The following is a 19,070-nucleotide window of genomic DNA, read 5'->3' on the forward strand; positions in this document are numbered from 1 at the left end:
ACTCTGAAGGCGTCTCCCTCGTTAACCTGTAATCAATGAAGTAGTTAAAAGGTCTGGGGTTGATTACAGGTGTGTGGTTTTGCATTTGGAAGCTGTTGCTGTGACCAGACAACATGCGGTCTAAGGAACTCTCAATTGAGGTGAAGCAGAACATCCTGAGGCTGAAAAAAAAGAAAAAATCCATCAAAGAGATAGCAGACATGTTTGGAGTAGCAACATCAACAGTCGGTTACATTCTGAGAAAAAAGGAATTGACTGGTGAGCTTGGGAACTCAAAAAGGCCTGGGCGTCCACGGATGACAACAGTGGTGGATGATCGCCGCATACTTTCTTTGGTGAAGAAGAACCCGTTCACAACATCAACTGAAGTACAGAACACTCTCAGTGAAGTAGGTGTATCTGTCTCTAAGTCAACAGTAAAGAGAAGACTCCATGAAAGTAAATACAAAGGGTTCACATCTAGATGCAAACCATTCATCAATTCCAAAAATAGACAGGCCAGAGTTAAATTTGCTGAAAAACACCTCATGAAGCCAGCTCAGTTCTGGAAAAGTATTCTATGAACAGATGAGACAAAGATCAACCTGTACCAGAATGATGGGAAGAAAAAAGTTTGGAGAAGAAAGGGAACGGCACATGATCCAAGGCACACCACATCCTCTGTAAAACATGGTGGAGGCAACGTGATGGCATGGGCATGCATGGCTTTCAATGGCACTGGGTCACTTGTGTTTATTGATGACATAACAGCAGACAAGAGTAGCCGGATGAATTCTGAAGTGTACCGGGATATACTTTCAGCCCAGATTCAGCCAAATGCCGCAAAGTTGATCGGACGGCGCTTCATAGTACAGATGGACAATGACCCCAAGCATACAGCCAAAGCTACCCAGGAGTTCATGAGTGCAAAAAAGTGGAACATTCTGCAATGGCCAAGTCAATCACCAGATCTTAACCCAATTGAGCATGCATTTCACTTGCTCAAATCCAGACTTAAGACGGAAAGACCCAGAAACAAGCAAGACCTGAAGGCTGCGGCTGTAAAGGCCTGGCAAAGCATTAAAAAGGAGGAAACCCAGCGTTTGGTGATGTCCATGGGTTCCAAACTTAAGGCAGTGATTGCCTCCAAAGGATTCGCAACAAAATATTGAAAATAAAAATATTTTGTTTGGGTTTGGTTTATTTGTCCAATTACTTTTGGCCTCCTAAAATGTGGAGTGTTTGTAAAGAAATGTGTACAATTCCTACAATTTCTATCAGATATTTTTGTTCAAACCTTCAAATTAAACGTTACAATCTGCACTTGAATTCTGTTGTAGAGGTTTCATTTCAAATCCAATGTGGTGGCATGCAGAGCCCAACTCGCGAAAATTGTGTCACTGTCCAAATATTTCTGGACCTAACTGTATTCCCTATGCCATTGACTGCAACACAACCCCAAAGCATGATTGATCCACCCCCCTGCTTCATGGTTGGCGATATGTTACATAGTTACATATTTTGAAAAAGACCTAGGTCCATCTAGTTCAACCTTCAATCCACCAATTACCGTATTTTTCGCTTTATAAGACGCACTTTTGTTCCCCCAAATTTTGGGGGAAAGTAGGGGGTGCGTCTTATAATCCGAATATATGGATGTGTGTGTGTGTGTGTGTGTATATATATATACTGCAGGGTCCTGGGGAGATGGGGGCAGCTCTGGAGAGGTGCTGGGGGCTGGTCAAAGCTGCAGGAGGGAGCCTTTGATCTCCTGCTCCCGCTCATATAATATGCACTGCCGCTGTCCATCAACGTGGTGCTGAAACCGCACCGCGGTGATGGGCTGGGGCAGCGGCGCATATTATATCTGCCTGCGCCCCCGTTTGATGGCACATGATCCCCACTGTGTTAGATATGGCCCCCATACTGCTGCCCATAGTAAAATAAAAAAAGCTTTACTTACCTCTAGCGCTGATCTCCCGGTGTCTCTGCTGCTGTCATCAGGCACGCAGAGATGATATCACTCTGCTGTGCCGATCACATGACCGGCACCGAGAACCAGGAAGTGTAGGAGGAGGAGCAGCACGCCGGGAGACACAAGGAGGGATAGCGCTTAGAAGGTAAGGAAAGAGTGTTTTATTTAACTATGGGCAGCAGTATGGGGGCCATATCTAACACAGGGGAGGTGTGCCATCTATAGTGGCCATGGGCAGCACACATGGGGGCCATATCTAACACAGGGGAGGTGTGCCATCTATAGGGGCCATGGGCAGCACACATGGGTGCCATATCTAACACAGGGGTGGTGTGCCATCTATAGGGGCCATGGGCAGCACACATGGGGGCCATATCAAACACAGGGGAGGAGGAGACCTGTGCCAGCTGTAGGAGGCGTGTGCCATCTATAGGAGACCTGTGCCAGCTGTAAGAGACGTGTTCCATCTATAGGAGACCTGTGCCAGCTGTAGGGGACGTATGCCAGCTATAGGGGATGTGTACCAGCAATATGAGACTTGTAACAGGCTGCCAGCAATAGGGGACGCATGCCAGCACAGGGGGACATGTGTCATAAATAGGGGACATGTGCCAGCAATAGGGGATGTGTGTCATCAATGGGGGACATGTGGCATCACTGGGGGACGTGTCCCAGCACAAGGGGGCTATATTCAATATAAGGGGGCCATATCCAGATTAAGGGGGGCTAATTTTAGGATGGGGGGCTATGAGGGACATATACCCTATATGATTTGTTAGATGGACACTACCATTATAAGATGCACCCCATTTAACATTAAAAAAAAATTCTCTTTTCCTTCACCAAATTTGGGGGTGCGTCTTATAATCAGGTGCGTCTTATAAAGCGAAAAATACGGTATACATTTTGTCACTAAGTCACTTATAACAAACAATGTTGTGTGTACTGAGAAAATCATCCAGCCCTTTTTTTAAAAGCTGTTATAGTATCTGAAATTACTACCTCTTGTGGTAGGGCATTCCATAGTCTGGCTGCTCTAACTGTAAAGAACCCTTTCCTATTTAGCTGCCGGAATTGCTTTTCTTCCACTCATAGTGAATGCCCCCTGGTCCTTAGTATTGTCTTTGGAAGGAATAAGTTATGTGCCAGTCCTTTATATTTACCACACATGTATTTATACATATAAATGAGATCTCCTCTGAGACGTCTTTTTTTCTAAGCTAAACATATCTAAGTTTTTCAAGCTCTCATCATATGGGAGGCCTTCCATTCCATGTAGCAGTCTGGTTACCCGCCTTTGAACTGACTCTAGCTTCCAAATGTCCTTTTTAAAATGTGGAGCCCAAAACTGGATCACATATTCTAGATGTGGCCTTACAAGTGATTTATATGTTCTTTTCCTGAAATTGTGTTCCCTTTTTCCTCCATGCATACCTTTGATCATTGTGGCCAAAGAGTTATTTTTTAACCTCATCAGTCCAAAGAACTTGTTTCCAAAATGCAACACGCTTGTTTAGATCTTCTTTTGTATACTACTGATGCTGAATTTTATGGTGAGGATGCAGGAGAGATTTTCTTCTGATGACTCTTACACAAAGGCCATATTTGTGCAGGTGTCTCTGAACAGAAGAAGAATGTACCACAACTTGAGTCTGCCAATCTTCCAGAAGGTCTTTTGCAGTCAAGCGGGGGTTCTAATTTGTCTCTCTAGCAATCCTACAAGCAGCTCTCACAGAAATAGTTTGCTGTTCCAGACCTTATCTTGACCTCCACTATTTCTGTTAACTGCCATTTCTTAATTACATTTCAAACTGAGGAAAGAGCACCTGGGCCTCCACCATTTTCATTTTCAGAGTGCTAGGCAGCTGCTTAGATTAACCCATGGCTGCTTGTTTTGGCACAAGGTCAGAGGAGGCTGTTTTTTATAAAGCTGGGAAATTTGCATCACCTGGCCTTTCCTAACGATGATAGTGAACAAGTCATAACCCTAACAGGCTAATTAAGGTCTGAAACCTTAGACCAGGGTTCCCCAACTCCAGTCCTCGAGGGCCGCCAACAGTGCATGTTTTCAGGATTTCCTTAGCATTGCATGGGTGTTGGAATCATCACCTGTGCAGGTGATTAAATTATCACATGTGCAATACTAAGGAAATCCTGAAAACATGTACTGTTGGCGGCCCTCGAGGACTGGAGTTGGGGACCCATGCCTTAGACAAAGCTGTCTGGACACACATCTCCTAGTCTGCCCAAACGTTTGGATCATTGCATCACCCCATTCTCCTTTTAGTAATTTTTAAAATGTAAAAGATGAATATAATTTATTTTCTAAAATACAAAGTAAATATGTCCTCTTTAACTTTATGCCTTTTAGAGATCAATTTATCTTCAACTTGCTTAACTGTTCAGAATAACAATAATTTTGACCAAGTGTAGAGATAACTGTATAGATCAGTATTTATAGCATTTATAGAAGAATAATATTGAGGTTTTTAAAAGGAGAAAATTCTCTTGTACATAACAGTGAAGCCTGTGGCTGACTGGTAATGTTTATTTAGAGACATCCCTTGACCACAAGGACCTGTGATGGGCCGGACTGTAAATTGGTATCTCTATAAATCACAGAAAAAATACTCCTAAAATTTTTCGTTAAACTTTTATTGAATATCAATATATTGAAAACGTGAAGTGAAGGTGGGGGGTGTTCAGAAAAACATAAAATAATTATCATCCAGATCCAATAGTTAACCATGCATTGAAAAAAAGACTTATATAAATTGTAAATTTATATATAGATTTGGCATATATCTCTCAAATACAGAAACTTGGACTATATGTATTATTTGTAGAACAATGTAAAAAAAAAATAATTATAGAGTACTGTAGTAGGATAAAGTAAACATACAGTATTCTTTTCATGTAAAAAAAAGCATAAACAATTTAGCCCTAGGGTAACAGGGTAACATTTCTTGGGGCTAAATTGTTTATTTTTTTTGAGTATTTTTTCTGTGATTTATATTTTCGGGTTACTCCCTTTTGATCGTTTTTTCTGTGAATCGTTTAAATTGGTATCTCCTTTTCAGCAACTCAGAAATGGATTATGGATACAGGGAAGAAACCTTCCTACATGATCATGTAAAAAAGCATTTTTTTAGCACAAAGGGGCCAATTTATCAAACTGTTTATAATAGTTTTCTGGCACAGAACACAGAAAAGTCGCAAACCTTTTGCTCAAAGTGTCACAAAACTCTAGTAATTTTTGACATTTTCACGCCAGTCTCAGCCAAGTCCACCAAAGTGAGTGCAGCATTGACAAGGCTTGGTGGTATCCACCAAATCCCTCAAGAGTTATGCCACTGTAGTAGCATAACTGACGCCCATCAAAAATGTTGCTCTGGTCGATCCCTAACTTTAATACCATTTCTGGCAAGACTCTTGATTCTGAGATGTGCCAAATTCATTAAATTTCAAACACATCGTAATGAATTCAGCATAACTTACCCCACCGCAGCTCTTCATTAAGAAGACGGGAATCACCATGCCAACATTAATGAAACAGTCTCTAAATCTTAAAACACTCATCCCCAACAAATCTGTCACTTCTCTGCATTTAGTGATCACTACTCACCTGGGCGGTTATCTGTAGGAATCTCCTCTTTACACCACTCATCACCTATCACAAATGTCTCTGTAGTATTCATATGGGTCAGATCTTCATCCTGAAATAAATGTTTTAAAAGTCACAGACAAATGGAGATGTTTGGTGAAATGATTTGAAAAACAACAAAGATCAAACAAAATCCAACCTGTCGCCTCCTAATTGTAACCAGCAGTCTCGGTAACCAGAAAATTGTGAGAAGATCCAGACAACATCTAATGTCTATGATCATCTTTATCATGTCATCTGCACCAAGTATAAACCATACACTGAATGGCCACATTATTAGAGACCCCCATCTAGGAGCACGTTCGGCCTCCATCGGTCTTCAGAACTGCAGCAATTTGTGACGCCCTGGAGAATCCAGGTAGTCACAGATAGGCCGCTGCATTACACCATTCCCTCATTAGGTGACACACAGCCGACCTGAAACCCTAGTCACCCCCCTTTAGGGAAAGATAGACACACCAGTGGGCGTGACCAGGCAGTTGGTGCATGCCCACCTAAGGGTTTAGACAGCCCAGGGCGGGAAAACAGTAGTCTTATTCTGAAGTTCAAGTTGAGAGGAGGTGTGCTGGGGCTGGGTAGGGGCTGGGTAGGGGCCCTGGTGCCTTTGGCTAGGTGGCAGACGGTGGTCTCCATCAGCAGGAGACGGGAAGACGCCTCGGTAGAACCGAGGTGGACCGGGACAGGGTAGTGGCTCGCCGGTACCGACACGGGGAACCGACCCGGAAACCGTAGCACAATGGGGGTACTCGGACCCTGAAGCCGGAAACCAGAAACGACTGGACTGGTTAATTAACTGATTGAGGCCAGGACTAGAGGTCCTGTCCCACCCAAAGTCCCTCATAGAAGACAACAGCGCACTGATTAGGGATAAGAGGTCACCGCCAGGGCCCATAGATCCCACGGGCCGGCGTCTGCGGGCACGGCTTCTTAGGCCACATCCAGCCGGGAGCGGACTCCTACGTTTCACACTAGGAAGTTATTTCTACTTAAAACAGTGCAGAGGACAGAGATAGAGACCACCAGCTGGACGGGGGACCCTGAATGCGACCGGCCGAGGCAACTGCCACCATCACCTTGGTTTACCAGAGACTTGTGTGTTTTACTAACAGTGAGTACACCTGCACCATCTTGCGGTTGCAATCCCCTTGCACCTCAGCCACCGGGTCCCAGGGCCACCATCCCTGCCCACGGAGGGGTTAACAACTTGCTGCGCAACATCTCCCCCGGGTGCCCCGTAACTGCAGCGGTGGTGTCCCAACTCACCACGCACCGTGGGTGGCGTCATGAACTTAATACGGCCCAGCCCGTATATTCGGCGTGTCTGCGAGACCCTCGAGGCACCACCCCTGAAGGTCTGGGCCCGAGCAGCGCCGGCTGCTGGCACGGGGTCAGCACAAATTCATCACATCAGATTCCTCTAGGTGATGAGATTGTTCCCCAGGAATACTGGTCACTGCCAACAGGATAATTACTTGCAGTTGCTGCAAATTAGATGGAGGAGCTGACATTCTTTGAACAACCTCATCTACCTTGGCACAGAGATGCTTTATATGTTTAAGATCTGAGGACTGTGAAGGCCGGGGAAGGAAGAAGAAGTAATGTCATGTTCCTGGTGTAAAGAAATAGAAGATCCTGGTACCCAATGGAGAGACTTGCTGTGTGACATAAAGCTTTACATGTGATGCTGAAGGATATACTGGTATTAAAGGACTCTTATGCTAAGTACTGTAATTATATGGTTGATACTATGTTTTGTTGTAATTACTTTTATATGAAAGTCATAGGAGAGTAGGCAGCTCGGCAAGGGACAGTTACAGGTGGGTCAGCCTCTCAGCTGGGCAGAGAAGAGTTACAGAGGGTCAGCCCTGCAGCTGGACAGGGGAGAGTTACAGCGAGTCAGCCCTGCAGTTGGCAGAGGAGAGTTACAAAGGGTCAGCCTCTCAGCTGGGCAGAAGAGAGTTACAGAGGGTCAGCCCTGCAGCTGGGCAAGGGAGCGTTACAGAGGGTCAGCACTGCAGCTGGACAGGGGAGAGTTACAGCGAGTCAGCCCTGCAGTTGGGCAGAGGAGAGTTACAGAGGGTCAGACCTTCAGCTGGACAGGGGAGAGTTACAGCGCGTCAGCCCTGCAGTTGGGCAGAGAAGAGTTACATTGGGTCAGCCTCTCAGCCGGGCAGTGGAGAGTTACAGCGCGTCAGCCCTGCAGTTGGGCAGAGGAGAGTTACAGAGGGTCAGCCCTGCAGCTGGGCAGAGGAAGAGTTACAGAGGGTCAGCCCTGCAGCTGGGCAGGGGAAGATTTACAGAGGGTCAGCCCTGCAGCTGGGCAGAGGAGAGTTACAGAGGGTCAGTCCTGCAGCTGGGCAGAGGAAGAGTTACAGAGGGTCAGCCCTGCAGCTGGGCAGAGGAAGATTTACAGAGGGTCAGCCCTGCAGCTGGGCAGAGGAGAGTTACAGAGGGTCAGTCCTGCAGCTGGTGGGAGTCTTTGGAGAGGTTTCTAGTTGACTCATTTTATAAACAATAGACTGTAATTCTAGCACACATTTCCTATGTGGGGCTCTGTACAGTGACGTTGTGGCACCATGTACTGCTCATTGTTGCACTTGAGATGTGATATTATGTGTCCAAAAAACTAAGGAAAAAGAGTAAAGTTTTAATCTGTAAATAGACTCTGTAAATAGGCTGTTAGAGATCAGTTGTAGATTTAGGGGTACTTTGCACGCTGAGACATCGCTAGCCGATGCTAGCAATGCCGAGCGCGATAGTACCCACCCCCATCGCACATACGATATCTTGTGATAGCTGCCGCAGCGAACATTATCGCTACGGCAGTTTCACATGCACTTACCTGCCCTGCAACGTCGCTCTGGCCGGCAACCCGCCTCCTTACTAAGGGGGCGGGTCGTGCAGCATCATAGCGACGTCACACGGCAGGCAGCCAATAGAAGCGGAGGGGCGGAGATGAGCAGGACGTAAACATCCCGCCCACCTCCTTCCTTCCGCATAGCCGGCGGGACGCAGGTAAGATGTTCCTCGCTCCTGCGGCTTTACATGTTGCGACATCGTTACTGGCGCCGGATGTGAGTCACTTTCGATTTGACCCTGACGATATTGCAGTAGCGATGTCGTAGCGTGCAAAGTACCCCTTGGAGTTTGAGAGAGAGGAAATGAAATACAGAGACGCGAGGAGAAGGCCGGACCAGTGTGTGTGACAAGGAAGGATGAAGACATTGTGTTTCTAAAATGACCACTAAGAGGCCGAGAAACTGGAGTAAAGATGGTAGGATTTGGGGCCAGATTACATATGTGTTAATGAAGTAGAAGAAACAACTCTTGTGGATTTGAGCTGAAGGTCCAGAAAGGTAGCTAAGTGTTTGTGGGAAGCCTGAGGTGACAAGGACAGTGGCTAAGTATTACCCTGACTGACTGTACAGAGGAGTGGACTGCATGGAAAAGGAGTCAGGAAAAGTCCTATGAGGAAAAATAGAGGGTCAGTGAAAACTACTGGGTGTAACTGATGGAAACTGTATAAGTTATGTGCCTCCATTGGAAAAGAATATTGTATTTACAAGTAGAGATGAGAGGACAATATAAAGAAAATAAGAAAAATATTAAAGTGTAGGACGTTGACAAAAGGGCGGGATTGGCACCAAGAAACAGAAGCGAGCAGATGTATGTGCAAGGGTGCGTGATGTTACCCTCCTAGCTGAAGGAGCGAACTCATTGCAGACTGTGAAGTGTGTGAGTCAAGTCGCTCCCATGAGCCACCGGCCGACACCGCTTGTCACAACTCTGAGTCCACGCCACATGGTGAAGCCGCAGATGCTGATGGTCAAAACCACAAGCCCAAGCTGTGTGGTCAAGCCACAGGCGCTGCTTATAACCTCTCAAGGAAGATGACTGTATTAATGGGTGACTTGACAATCGTTAATTGGGTTACATCTTTTTCTGGTAAAGGAGTGTTATTACAAGGTGGTTCTTAGGGTAACATGCTGCTAAGAGTTATGGTCATTGTACGTATAACCTGAATCCATATTTGATGAGTATTTTTAAGCTCATATACTGTACCCCGGGAACCTACATTGAGTTCCCAAGCCTCATATCAACCTGTGTAAATAATAAATACCATATAAAATCAACACTGCGTCATCCTTCTAAGGCTAGGTTCACATTTCCATTGTTTTGCATCAGTCACAATCCGTCGCCTTGAGGAATTACGGTATCCTGCAAAATATTTTTCAGGAATCCAGTTTTTCCCCATAGACTTCTATTAGTGACGGATTGCGACTGATGATGCTGCGTTGCATCCGCTGCGTCGAGGTCAGTCGTTTTTTAACTGACCGCCGGGCGGGAGCAACGCAGCCTGTAACGTTTTTTGAGCAGCGCAATCCGTAGGATTTTGCTGCGCATGCTCTCTCTGGCTCCCTGCACCCATAACCAGGATACACATCGGGTAACCAAGCAATGCGCTTTGGTTAGTTACCCGATATTTACAGTGGTTACGTGTGCAGGGAGCCAGCGCTAAGCGGTGTACGCTGGTATCCAAGATAAATATCGGATAACCAAGCAAAAAGAGCTTTGCTTTTAGTTACCCGATATTTACCCTGGATACGTGTGCAAGGAGGCCGACACTTCCCCGCTCGGCTCTGCCCCCTCCCGCACTCCGCATGTGTACACACTCACACACACTCACTTGTCCCCAGCCGTGCAGTCCCCGCTGCACTGACGTCCTCAGCGCCATGGCCCCGCTCGGCTCCGCCCCCTCGCGCTCCACCCCCCGCACACAACGGAGTCCGACAATGATTTCTGTTCTTTGTCATCCGTTGTACAACGCATCAGTCACATGCGTCAAGCAACGCATGTGACTGATGCAAAACAACGGAAATGTGAACCTAGCCTAAGTGTGTTGCATTTTGGACCTGTTTCTTACATACACATCATAGGGAAGATTTCATGACACCTTCCCTCCATCTACCTGATCATCCTGAGGAACATTGAGATTTTCTTCTTTACAGTCCTGTGGAAGAAGAGGATGGGGACATCTCTCTGGTGTTGTCCTCTTTCTGGATACAACTGTAGGAAACACATACAGGGACTGAAATCATTCTTTACATACAGATAATTCAGATAATTATAGTCCATGTATATTTAGTCCTGTCTATTACCTGGTGATGTGAGGGGCTGGGGAACCTCCATCATGACGTCCTTGTACAGATCTTTGTGTCCTTCTAAATACTCCCACTCCTCCATGGAGAAATAGACGGTGACATCCTGACACCTTATAGGAACCTGACACATACAATGATACCGTCATCCTCCGATCCCTTCATAGCGTTACTGTATAATGTCTCAGCATTCCCAGCAATGTCACCTCTCCAGTCAGCAGCTCAATCATTTTGTAGGTGAGTTCTAGGATCTTCTGGTCATTGATGTCCTCATGTATCAGGGGGTGAGGTGGAGGCCCCGTGATTGGGCTCAGAGGTATTCCCCATCCCTCAGACACAGGGGCCTGACAGCGCTCACTAGAGGTCTTCTTCACTACTGTGTAATCCTGGATATGGAGAGACACATTAATAGATCTCACTACAGACATTTCCAGAGTCCTCACCTCTCCAGTTCTGTCCATCTGTTATTCCCATAGATAAGAATGATGTAATGTGACGTCATCAGAATCTCTCACCTCTCCAGTAAGCCGGAAGAGGATCTCTAGGGTGAGGTGTAATATCCTCTCCGCCATCTTGTCCCTGTCCCTATCCATCCTTGATGGGTCAATCAGGAAAATTCTCTTATATAGAAGATCTGAGAGGATCCGATATTGTAGGGACCTGAATGGGGAGAAGATGACGATGTAACATCAGAAAGATCCCATGTCAGAAATCTCCGGAGCTGCTACCGGCTTCACATGATCACTACATCCAGTTCTGGCCCCGTCCTGCCCCCGGTATAACACACAATCCAACTATAGTCACACACAGAGATTTATCACAGAATATCTCCAATCCAGCACCAAAATCACAGAATAAATTTTAAAAGGAAAAATCTAAAATAGCTGAATCTTTAATAAATATTTCATAAAAAGTAGACACAGTTATAAAGTGCAGGAACATCCACAGATATTGGGATGGCAGAATCGGGGCCGTGGGGCACAGATGATAGAACATTAACCTCTTCTCCACCCACCCTGTTTTCACCTTCATGACCTGGCCAAATTTTTCTTTTCTGACCAGTCTCATTTTATATACTAAAATTACAAATTTTGGACAATACTTTTTGTATTTGTGAAAACATATCAGAAATTTGGTGCCGTTTTTGAAAATGTCAAACTTTTATTTTTTATGCTCTTAAACCAGTTATTCTGCAATATAGTTAACTTCCCACGTCTACTTTACATCAGCACCATTTTTAAAACATATTTTTGTTTGTTAGAACATTAGAAGGGTTAAAATTTTATCAGCAATTTCTCATTTTTCCAACAACATTTACAAAACTTTTTTTAGGGACCACATTCTATTTGAAGTTAAATTTATTAACTCTTCAGGTGCTTTGCAAGAAGTAAAGCATTGTGGAAGGAAAAAAATTAGTTTTTACATTTTCCCCACAAATATGTTACTTTAGTCCCAAATTTTGCATTTTCACAAGAGTAACAAGAGAAAATTCACCATACAATTAGTTGTGGAAGTTCTCCTGAGTATTCTGATACCACAAGTGTGGTGTAAAACTACTGTTTGGGTGCATGACAGGGCACAGAAGGGAAGAAGCGCCATTTAACTTTTTGAATGCAAATTTGGCTGGAATTATTAGTGGTGCTATATCACGTTTGGAGAGCCCCTGATATGCCTTAATAATAGAGCTCCCCCACAAGTGACCCAATTTTGGAAACTAGACCCTCAAGGAATTTATCTAGATGAGTGCTAAGCACCTTTAACTCACAAGCAATAATTGGCGAACGCGAACCTCATGTTACTGTTTGGGTTTGGCTGCATAGGTAAAAATAAAAAAATGGTGATTAAAGCAGGACAGTTATTCTTAAGGAGTTCCACCGCTGCTGTCACATTGCTTCCGGGTCCACTCAGTAAACCTTATGGATATTCACCAATTCCCTGCCCACCCTCTTTGTCGGCATCTGTGATTGGTTTCCCTCACATTACCTTTCTGGGTCCCCGAAGTGGAGTGTAAAAATAAATGATTGAAAAAAATGGATTTGGGTTCCCCGTATTTTGATATCCAGCACAGATAAAGCAGACAGCAGGAGGCTGCAGGCCCCAGCTGTATGCTTCATCTTGGTGGTGTATCAAAATACGGGGACTACACTTGGCTTTTTTTTTTTTTTTTATACCCAACCAAGATGGGACTGGTATTCAGAGGCTGGGGAGGCCCATGGTTATTAGCCCTCCCCAGCCTAACAATAATAGCCTACAGTTACCACAGAATTGGCTCATCCATAAGATGCGCGAATCCTGGCACTTACACGGCTCATCCCGATTGCGATAATATAAGAGGTTAATGACAGCTGTGATTTGTCAAAAAAACACAACTGCTACAAAGGCCCAGATTAGTAATGGGTAGGGGTCTATGAGACCCCCCCACTACTAATCGTGTAAATAAAAATAAACACAAAACACAGAAAATGATCTACTAAAGCTAAGTACTATTATTAAAATCGGCCACCAAGGCTCATACTGAGCATCTTGGTTTTGTTCAACCTCTGCATCCAGTAAGGGAAATATATAGGGTAAAAGAGTCCCTGTTCCCTTCCCTTTCTCGACTCATAGGAATCTGGAACCTTTCAGAAATGTATGTATCAATATGTTTATGTCTATAGCAGTTTTCAAATTAAAATAAATATAGATATGTTTTCAGGGGATTTTGTTTAGTGAGAGAAATTTAATTGGTCACTATAAAAATATTACAGTGGTTCTATCCTAATTTGACCTCCAAAACTTGCAGGTGTCTAGTAGCATTGATTTTATCATATATGCCAAAGGGACCTTTTGATCCAGGGCCCTAGGCGATTTGCATACATTAATCTGGTGAGCTTTTTACCTCAGTATTTGTAAGCCAAACCAAGGAGTGGAACAATCAGAGTAAAAAAATATTAGAAACACGGGCACCACTTCTGTATTATTTTACCCACCCCTGCTTTTGACTTACAAATACTGAGGTAAAAAGCTCATCAAATACTCAACATGTGCATGTGGCCTTAGGCTATGTTCACACTAGAAAAATGATTTTTCTTAAGAAATTTCTTGAGTGAAGGATTAGTGCACCTGCGTTAAAAAACGCACCAATAACGCAGGTGCGTTTTGGTGCGTTTTTGGTGCATTTTTTTCAGGTTGCTCCCTGCGTTTTTTAATGCCTTTACAGCAATAAAGCATGTTGAAAATGGAAAAAAAAATAGATAATACAGAGATAGATAGATGATAGATAGAGGGATAGATGGATTGATAGATAGATATAGATAGATAATAGATATTTAGGGGAATAGATAGATATAGATAGATAATAGATAGATAATAGATAAAGATAGATAATAGATATTTAGGGGAATAGATAGATAATAGAGAGATAGACAGACAGACAGACAATAGAGGGATAGATATTCCAGCTTTATTTATGATGTCCCCCCCCCCACACATACTGCACTTCTCGCGGCCAGTAGTGTGTTCACATCACCGGCCGTGAGAAATGTCCTGGAGTCACCTCTGCACTCGCTCAGGGAGTGCATTCAGCATTCGCTCCCTGACCGAGGCTGTGTGGGGAACTGTCACACGCGGCTGGAGCAGGGCTGGAAGCGCCGCAGGACATCGCTGTGGATTACGTCGGAGCTGTGTGTTTGGGAGGGGTTAATAAACTGGAGAAAGAGGGGCTTTATGTCTTTTATTCAAAATAAAGGATTTTTTGGTGTGTGTGTGTGTGTGTGTTTCTTTACTTTCACTTACAGATTAGTGACGGCGAGTCATAGACACTGCCATTACTAATCTTGGACTTAGCGGCAGCTATTGGTTCCCGTTAACTCCTTATTACCTGGATTGCCACCGCATCACGGCATCTGGAAGAGCCGGGGACACTCCGGGACTGTCGCATAATGGATGCGACAGTTCCGGGGCAGCTGCGGCTGAGATTCTCGGCTGCAGGAGGAGGGGGAGGGCATTAACCCTGTCTATCACCCTTTCCTGCCTGAGAATACCGGGCCGCCGCTGTGTGTTTACCCGGCTGGAAAGTAAAAATACAGCGGAGCACACGCTTTTTTTTTCGCTTTTTCTTCCTCTTCCTGTCCTAGTGACATCACTTCCCTGCAAAACGCAGGGCAGGGATGTACGCTATGTCCCGAAAATGCGAAATAAGGCGGGAATAACGCAGGTATAACGCACATCACTTGCTACCTGCGTTATTCCTGTGCTATTTCCTGATTACATTACAGTCAATGGAGTGAAATAACGCAGTTAGCTGCAGATAAGAAGTGACATGCGCATTCTTTTTCTTAAGAAAATCTACTGAAAGAATTTTCTTAAGAAAAAAACGCAGTGTGCGCACAGCTAATTTTTTTTTGCCATAGGTTTTGCTGGGGAATGTCTGCAGAAAGCTTACAAGAATTTCTCAAGAAAATTCTGCAGCAAAAACTGACCAAAAACACAGCGTGTGAACATAGCCTTATAGTTCCATCCCCGACTCCTCATTATCGGCCACCACTGCAGACTTCTTCAGCTTCTCCTGTGTTTCCTATGTGCAGAGAGCCCTGATCCTTTCCACCAGCACTGAATCTTGTTCCCTCTGTCCCCGGCTCCTCATTAATGGTCAGCAGTACATACTTTTCCTCCACCTTCAGGACCTATTGAAGCGTGGCTTAACAGGAGCGAAACGTTCCACCTTCCATGCACCTTGCATTTGGTGATAAGAATCATGGACACAAATGGTGAGTGCTGCTGCTTCAATTCTTCCCTTCAGCTCCTCATTACCGATCTCCAGTGTGAACTTCTCCTCCAGATTCTCCTGTGTTTCCTATGTCCTGGTCTTTTTCCCCAGCACTGAGTCCTGTTCCGTCCCTGGCCCCTCATTACCGTTCTCCAGTGAAGACTTCTCCTCCAGCTTCTCCTGTGTTTCGGGCTGTTTCCTATGTTTAGAGAGCCCCGGTCCTTTCCCCCAGCACTGAGTCCTGTTCCCTCCGTCCCCGGCCCCTCATTACCGTTCTCCAGTGAAGACTTCTCCTCCAGCTTCTCCTGTGTTTCGGGCTGTTTCCTATGTTTAGAGAGCCCCGGTCCTTTCCCCCAGCACTGAGTCCTGTTCCCTCCGTCCCCGGCCCCTCATTCCCGGTCTCCAGTGCAGACTTCTCCTCCAGCTTCTCCTATTTCCGGCTGTTTCCTATGTGCAGAGAGCCCCGGTCCTTTCCCCCAGCACTGAGTCCTGTTCCCTCCGTCCCCAGCCCCTCATTACCAGTCTCCAGTGCAGACTTCTCCTCCAGCTTCTACTGTGTTTCCGGCTGTTTCCTATGTGTAGAGAGCCCCGGTCCTTTACCCCAGCACTGAGTCCTGTTCCCTCTGTCCCCGGCCCCTCATTACCGGTCTCCAGTGCAGACTTCTCCTCCAGCTTCTCCTGTGTTTCTGGCTGTTTCCTATGTGTAGAGAGCCCCGGTCCTTTACCCCAGCACTGAGTCCTGTTCCCTCTGTCCCCGGCCCCTCATTACCGGTCTCCAGTGCAGACTTCTCCTCCAGCTTCTCCTGTGTTTCTGGCTGTTTCCTATGTGTAGAGAGCCCCGATCCTTTCCCCCAGCACTGAGTCCTGTTCCGTCCCTGGCCCCTCATTACCGTTCTCCAGTGAAGACTTCTCCTCCAGCTTCTCCTGTGTTTCGGGCTGTTTCCTATGTTTAGAGAGCCCCGGTCCTTTCCCCCAGCACTGAGTCCTGTTCCCTCCGTCCCCGGCCCCTCATTACCGTTCTCCAGTGAAGACTTCTCCTCCAGCTTCTCCTGTGTTTCGGGCTGTTTCCTATGTTTAGAGAGCCCCGGTCCTTTCCCCCAGCACTGAGTCCTGTTCCCTCCGTCCCCGGCCCCTCATTCCCGGTCTCCAGTGCAGACTTCTCCTCCAGCTTCTCCTATTTCCGGCTGTTTCCTATGTGCAGAGAGCCCCGGTCCTTTCCCCCAGCACTGAGTCCTGTTCCCTCCGTCCCCAGCCCCTCATTACCAGTCTCCAGTGCAGACTTCTCCTCCAGCTTCTACTGTGTTTCCGGCTGTTTCCTATGTGTAGAGAGCCCCGGTCCTTTACCCCAGCACTGAGTCCTGTTCCCTCTGTCCCCGGCCCCTCATTACCGGTCTCCAGTGCAGACTTCTCCTCCAGCTTCTCCTGTGTTTCCGGCTGTTTCCTATGTGTAGAGAGCCCCGGTCCTTTCCCCCAGCACTGAGTCCTGTTCCCTCTGTCCCCGTCCCCTCATTACCGGTCTCCAGTGCAGACTTCTCCTCCAGCTTCTCCTGTGTTTCTGGCTGTTTCCTATGTGTAGAGAGCCCCGGTCCTTTCCCCCAGCACTGAGTCCTGTTCCCTCTGTCCCCGGCCCCTCATTACCGGTCTCCAGTGCAGACTTCTCCTCCAGCTTCTACTGTGTTTCCGGCTGTTTCCTATGTGTAGAGAGCCCCGGTCCTTTACCCCAGCACTGAGTCCTGTTCCCTCTGTCCCCGGCCCCTCATTACCGGTCTCCAGTGCAGACTTCTCCTCCAGCTTCTCCTGTGTTTCCGGCTGTTTCCTATGTGCAGAGAGCCCCGGTCCTTTCCCCCAGCACTGAGTCCTGTTCCCTCCGTCCCCAGCCCCTCATTACCGGTCTCCAGTGCAGACTTCTCTTCCAGCTTCTCCTGTGTTTCCTATGTGTAGAGAGCCCCCATCCTTTCCCCCAGCACTGAGTCCTGTTCCCTCCGTCTCCAGCCCCTCATTACCAGTCTCCACTGCAGACTTCTCCAGCTTCTCCTGTGTTTCCGACTCTTTCCTATGTGTAGACAGCCTCGGTCCTTTCCTCAGCACTGAGACCTGTTCCCTCCGTCCCCTCATTACCGGTCTCCAGTGCAGACTTCTCCTCCAGCTTCTCCTGTGTTTCCGGCTGTTTCCTATGTGTAGAGAGCCCCGGTCCTTTCCCCCAGCACTGAGTCCTGTTCCCTCTGTCCCTGTCCCCTCATTACCGGTCTCCAGTGCAGACTTCTCCTCCAGCTTCTCCTGTGTTTCCGGCTGTTTCCTATGTGTAGAGAGCCCTGGTCCTTTCCCCCAGCACTGAGTCCTGTTCCCTCCGTCCCCTAATTACCGGTCTCCAGTGCAGACTTCTCCTCCAGCTTCTCCTGTGTTTCCGGCTGTTTCCTATGTGTAGAGAGCCCTGGTCCTTTTCCCCAGCACTGAGTCCTGTTCCCTCCGTCCCCTCATTACCGGTCTCCAGTGCAGACTTCTCTTCCAGCTTCTCCTGTGTTTCCTATGTGTAGAGAGCCCCGGTCCTTTTCCCCAGCACTGAGTCCTGTTCCCTCCGTCCCCTCATTACCGGTCTCCAGTGCAGACTTCTCTTCCAGCTTCTCCTGTGTTTCCTATGTGTAGAGAGCCCCGGTCCTTTCCCCCAGCACTGAGCCCTGTTCCCTCCGTCTCCAGCCCCTCATTACCGGTCTCCAGTGCAGACTTCTCCTCCAGCTTCTCCTGTGTTTCTGGCTGTTTCCTATGTGTAGAGAGCCCCGGTTCTTTCCCCCAGCACTGAGTCCTGTTCCCTCCGTCCCCTCATTACCGGTCTCCAGTGCAGACTTCTCCTCCAGATTCTTCTCTTACATGCAGCCACTTCCTACAGAGGAAAACACTTCACTTCCTACAACCTCTCCTCTGACTCCTCCCCCATGTGACTGATCACATGACTGTGACATCATCACAGGTCCTGTCAGCAGAGCTGCGGATCTTTCCAGAATGGTAGATGATAAGACAGTGATTTCCACTCATTTATTTGGGAGAGCCCACAACCCACAGGTGGCCCTCTAACAGAAATTTGGGAAGTGGGAGGGCCCTCACATACATAATTTAATTTTTATTTATATAGCACCCAAAGCACATATTCCGTAGCACTTTTCAATACCAGCTATTATATGCCTGTCGGTATTCCAATCAGCTTCCACATATAGGAACCGATGAGTGGGCATGAATGCATGACATCTGTGAAGTTCTGCAAGTTTGAGCAATCAACGAGGAGGCTGATAACACCATAATCAGTGTAAGGCTGGAGTCACATTAGCGTATGGCATCGGATGCCATATTCTAATGACCTCTGGCTCAGGCTCTGCTGCGAGCATGAGCTGAGTGTCATGTGATCGGGTCACAGCTGCGAAGCTGAGTGGCGCTGCGGAGGAGAGGGAGGGATTAATCTCCCTATCTCCTTAATTGTCAGCCTGTGTGTGCCGCCCGTGCAGCGGATTGGACCGCTGATTACTCGTGGCTCGAGGGTCTCCGGACCCGGGGGCT

At 46.7% G+C, this 19,070-nt stretch overlaps 1 protein-coding gene and 1 long non-coding RNA gene across 2 annotated transcripts in view; both read right to left on the minus strand.

Annotated features, from left to right (window-relative positions):
• LOC142312849 (uncharacterized) overlaps window positions 1–10,922 on the minus strand; it is a 202,909-nt gene extending 191,987 nt beyond the window's left edge. Inside the window, 3 exon segments of the mRNA XM_075351837.1 lie at window positions 5,580–5,670; window positions 10,588–10,685; window positions 10,778–10,922. Of these exon segments, the coding sequence (XP_075207952.1) occupies window positions 5,580–5,670; window positions 10,588–10,685; window positions 10,778–10,910 (322 nt within the window). The 5' untranslated portion in view covers window positions 10,911–10,922.
• A 116-nt stretch (window positions 10,923–11,038) lies between these two features.
• On the minus strand, window positions 11,039–18,417 carry LOC142312011 (uncharacterized). The gene is made up of 3 exons (XR_012754322.1): window positions 18,349–18,417; window positions 11,293–11,437; window positions 11,039–11,163 (listed from the first exon to the last, which is right to left on the minus strand). It is a non-coding gene; the product is annotated as an uncharacterized LOC142312011 (long non-coding RNA).
• Window positions 18,418–19,070: the final 653 nt, after the last annotated feature.

This window comes from Anomaloglossus baeobatrachus, chromosome 5 (genome assembly GCF_048569485.1).
Source record: "Anomaloglossus baeobatrachus isolate aAnoBae1 chromosome 5, aAnoBae1.hap1, whole genome shotgun sequence".
NCBI classification, from domain to species: domain Eukaryota; kingdom Metazoa; phylum Chordata; class Amphibia; order Anura; family Aromobatidae; genus Anomaloglossus; species Anomaloglossus baeobatrachus.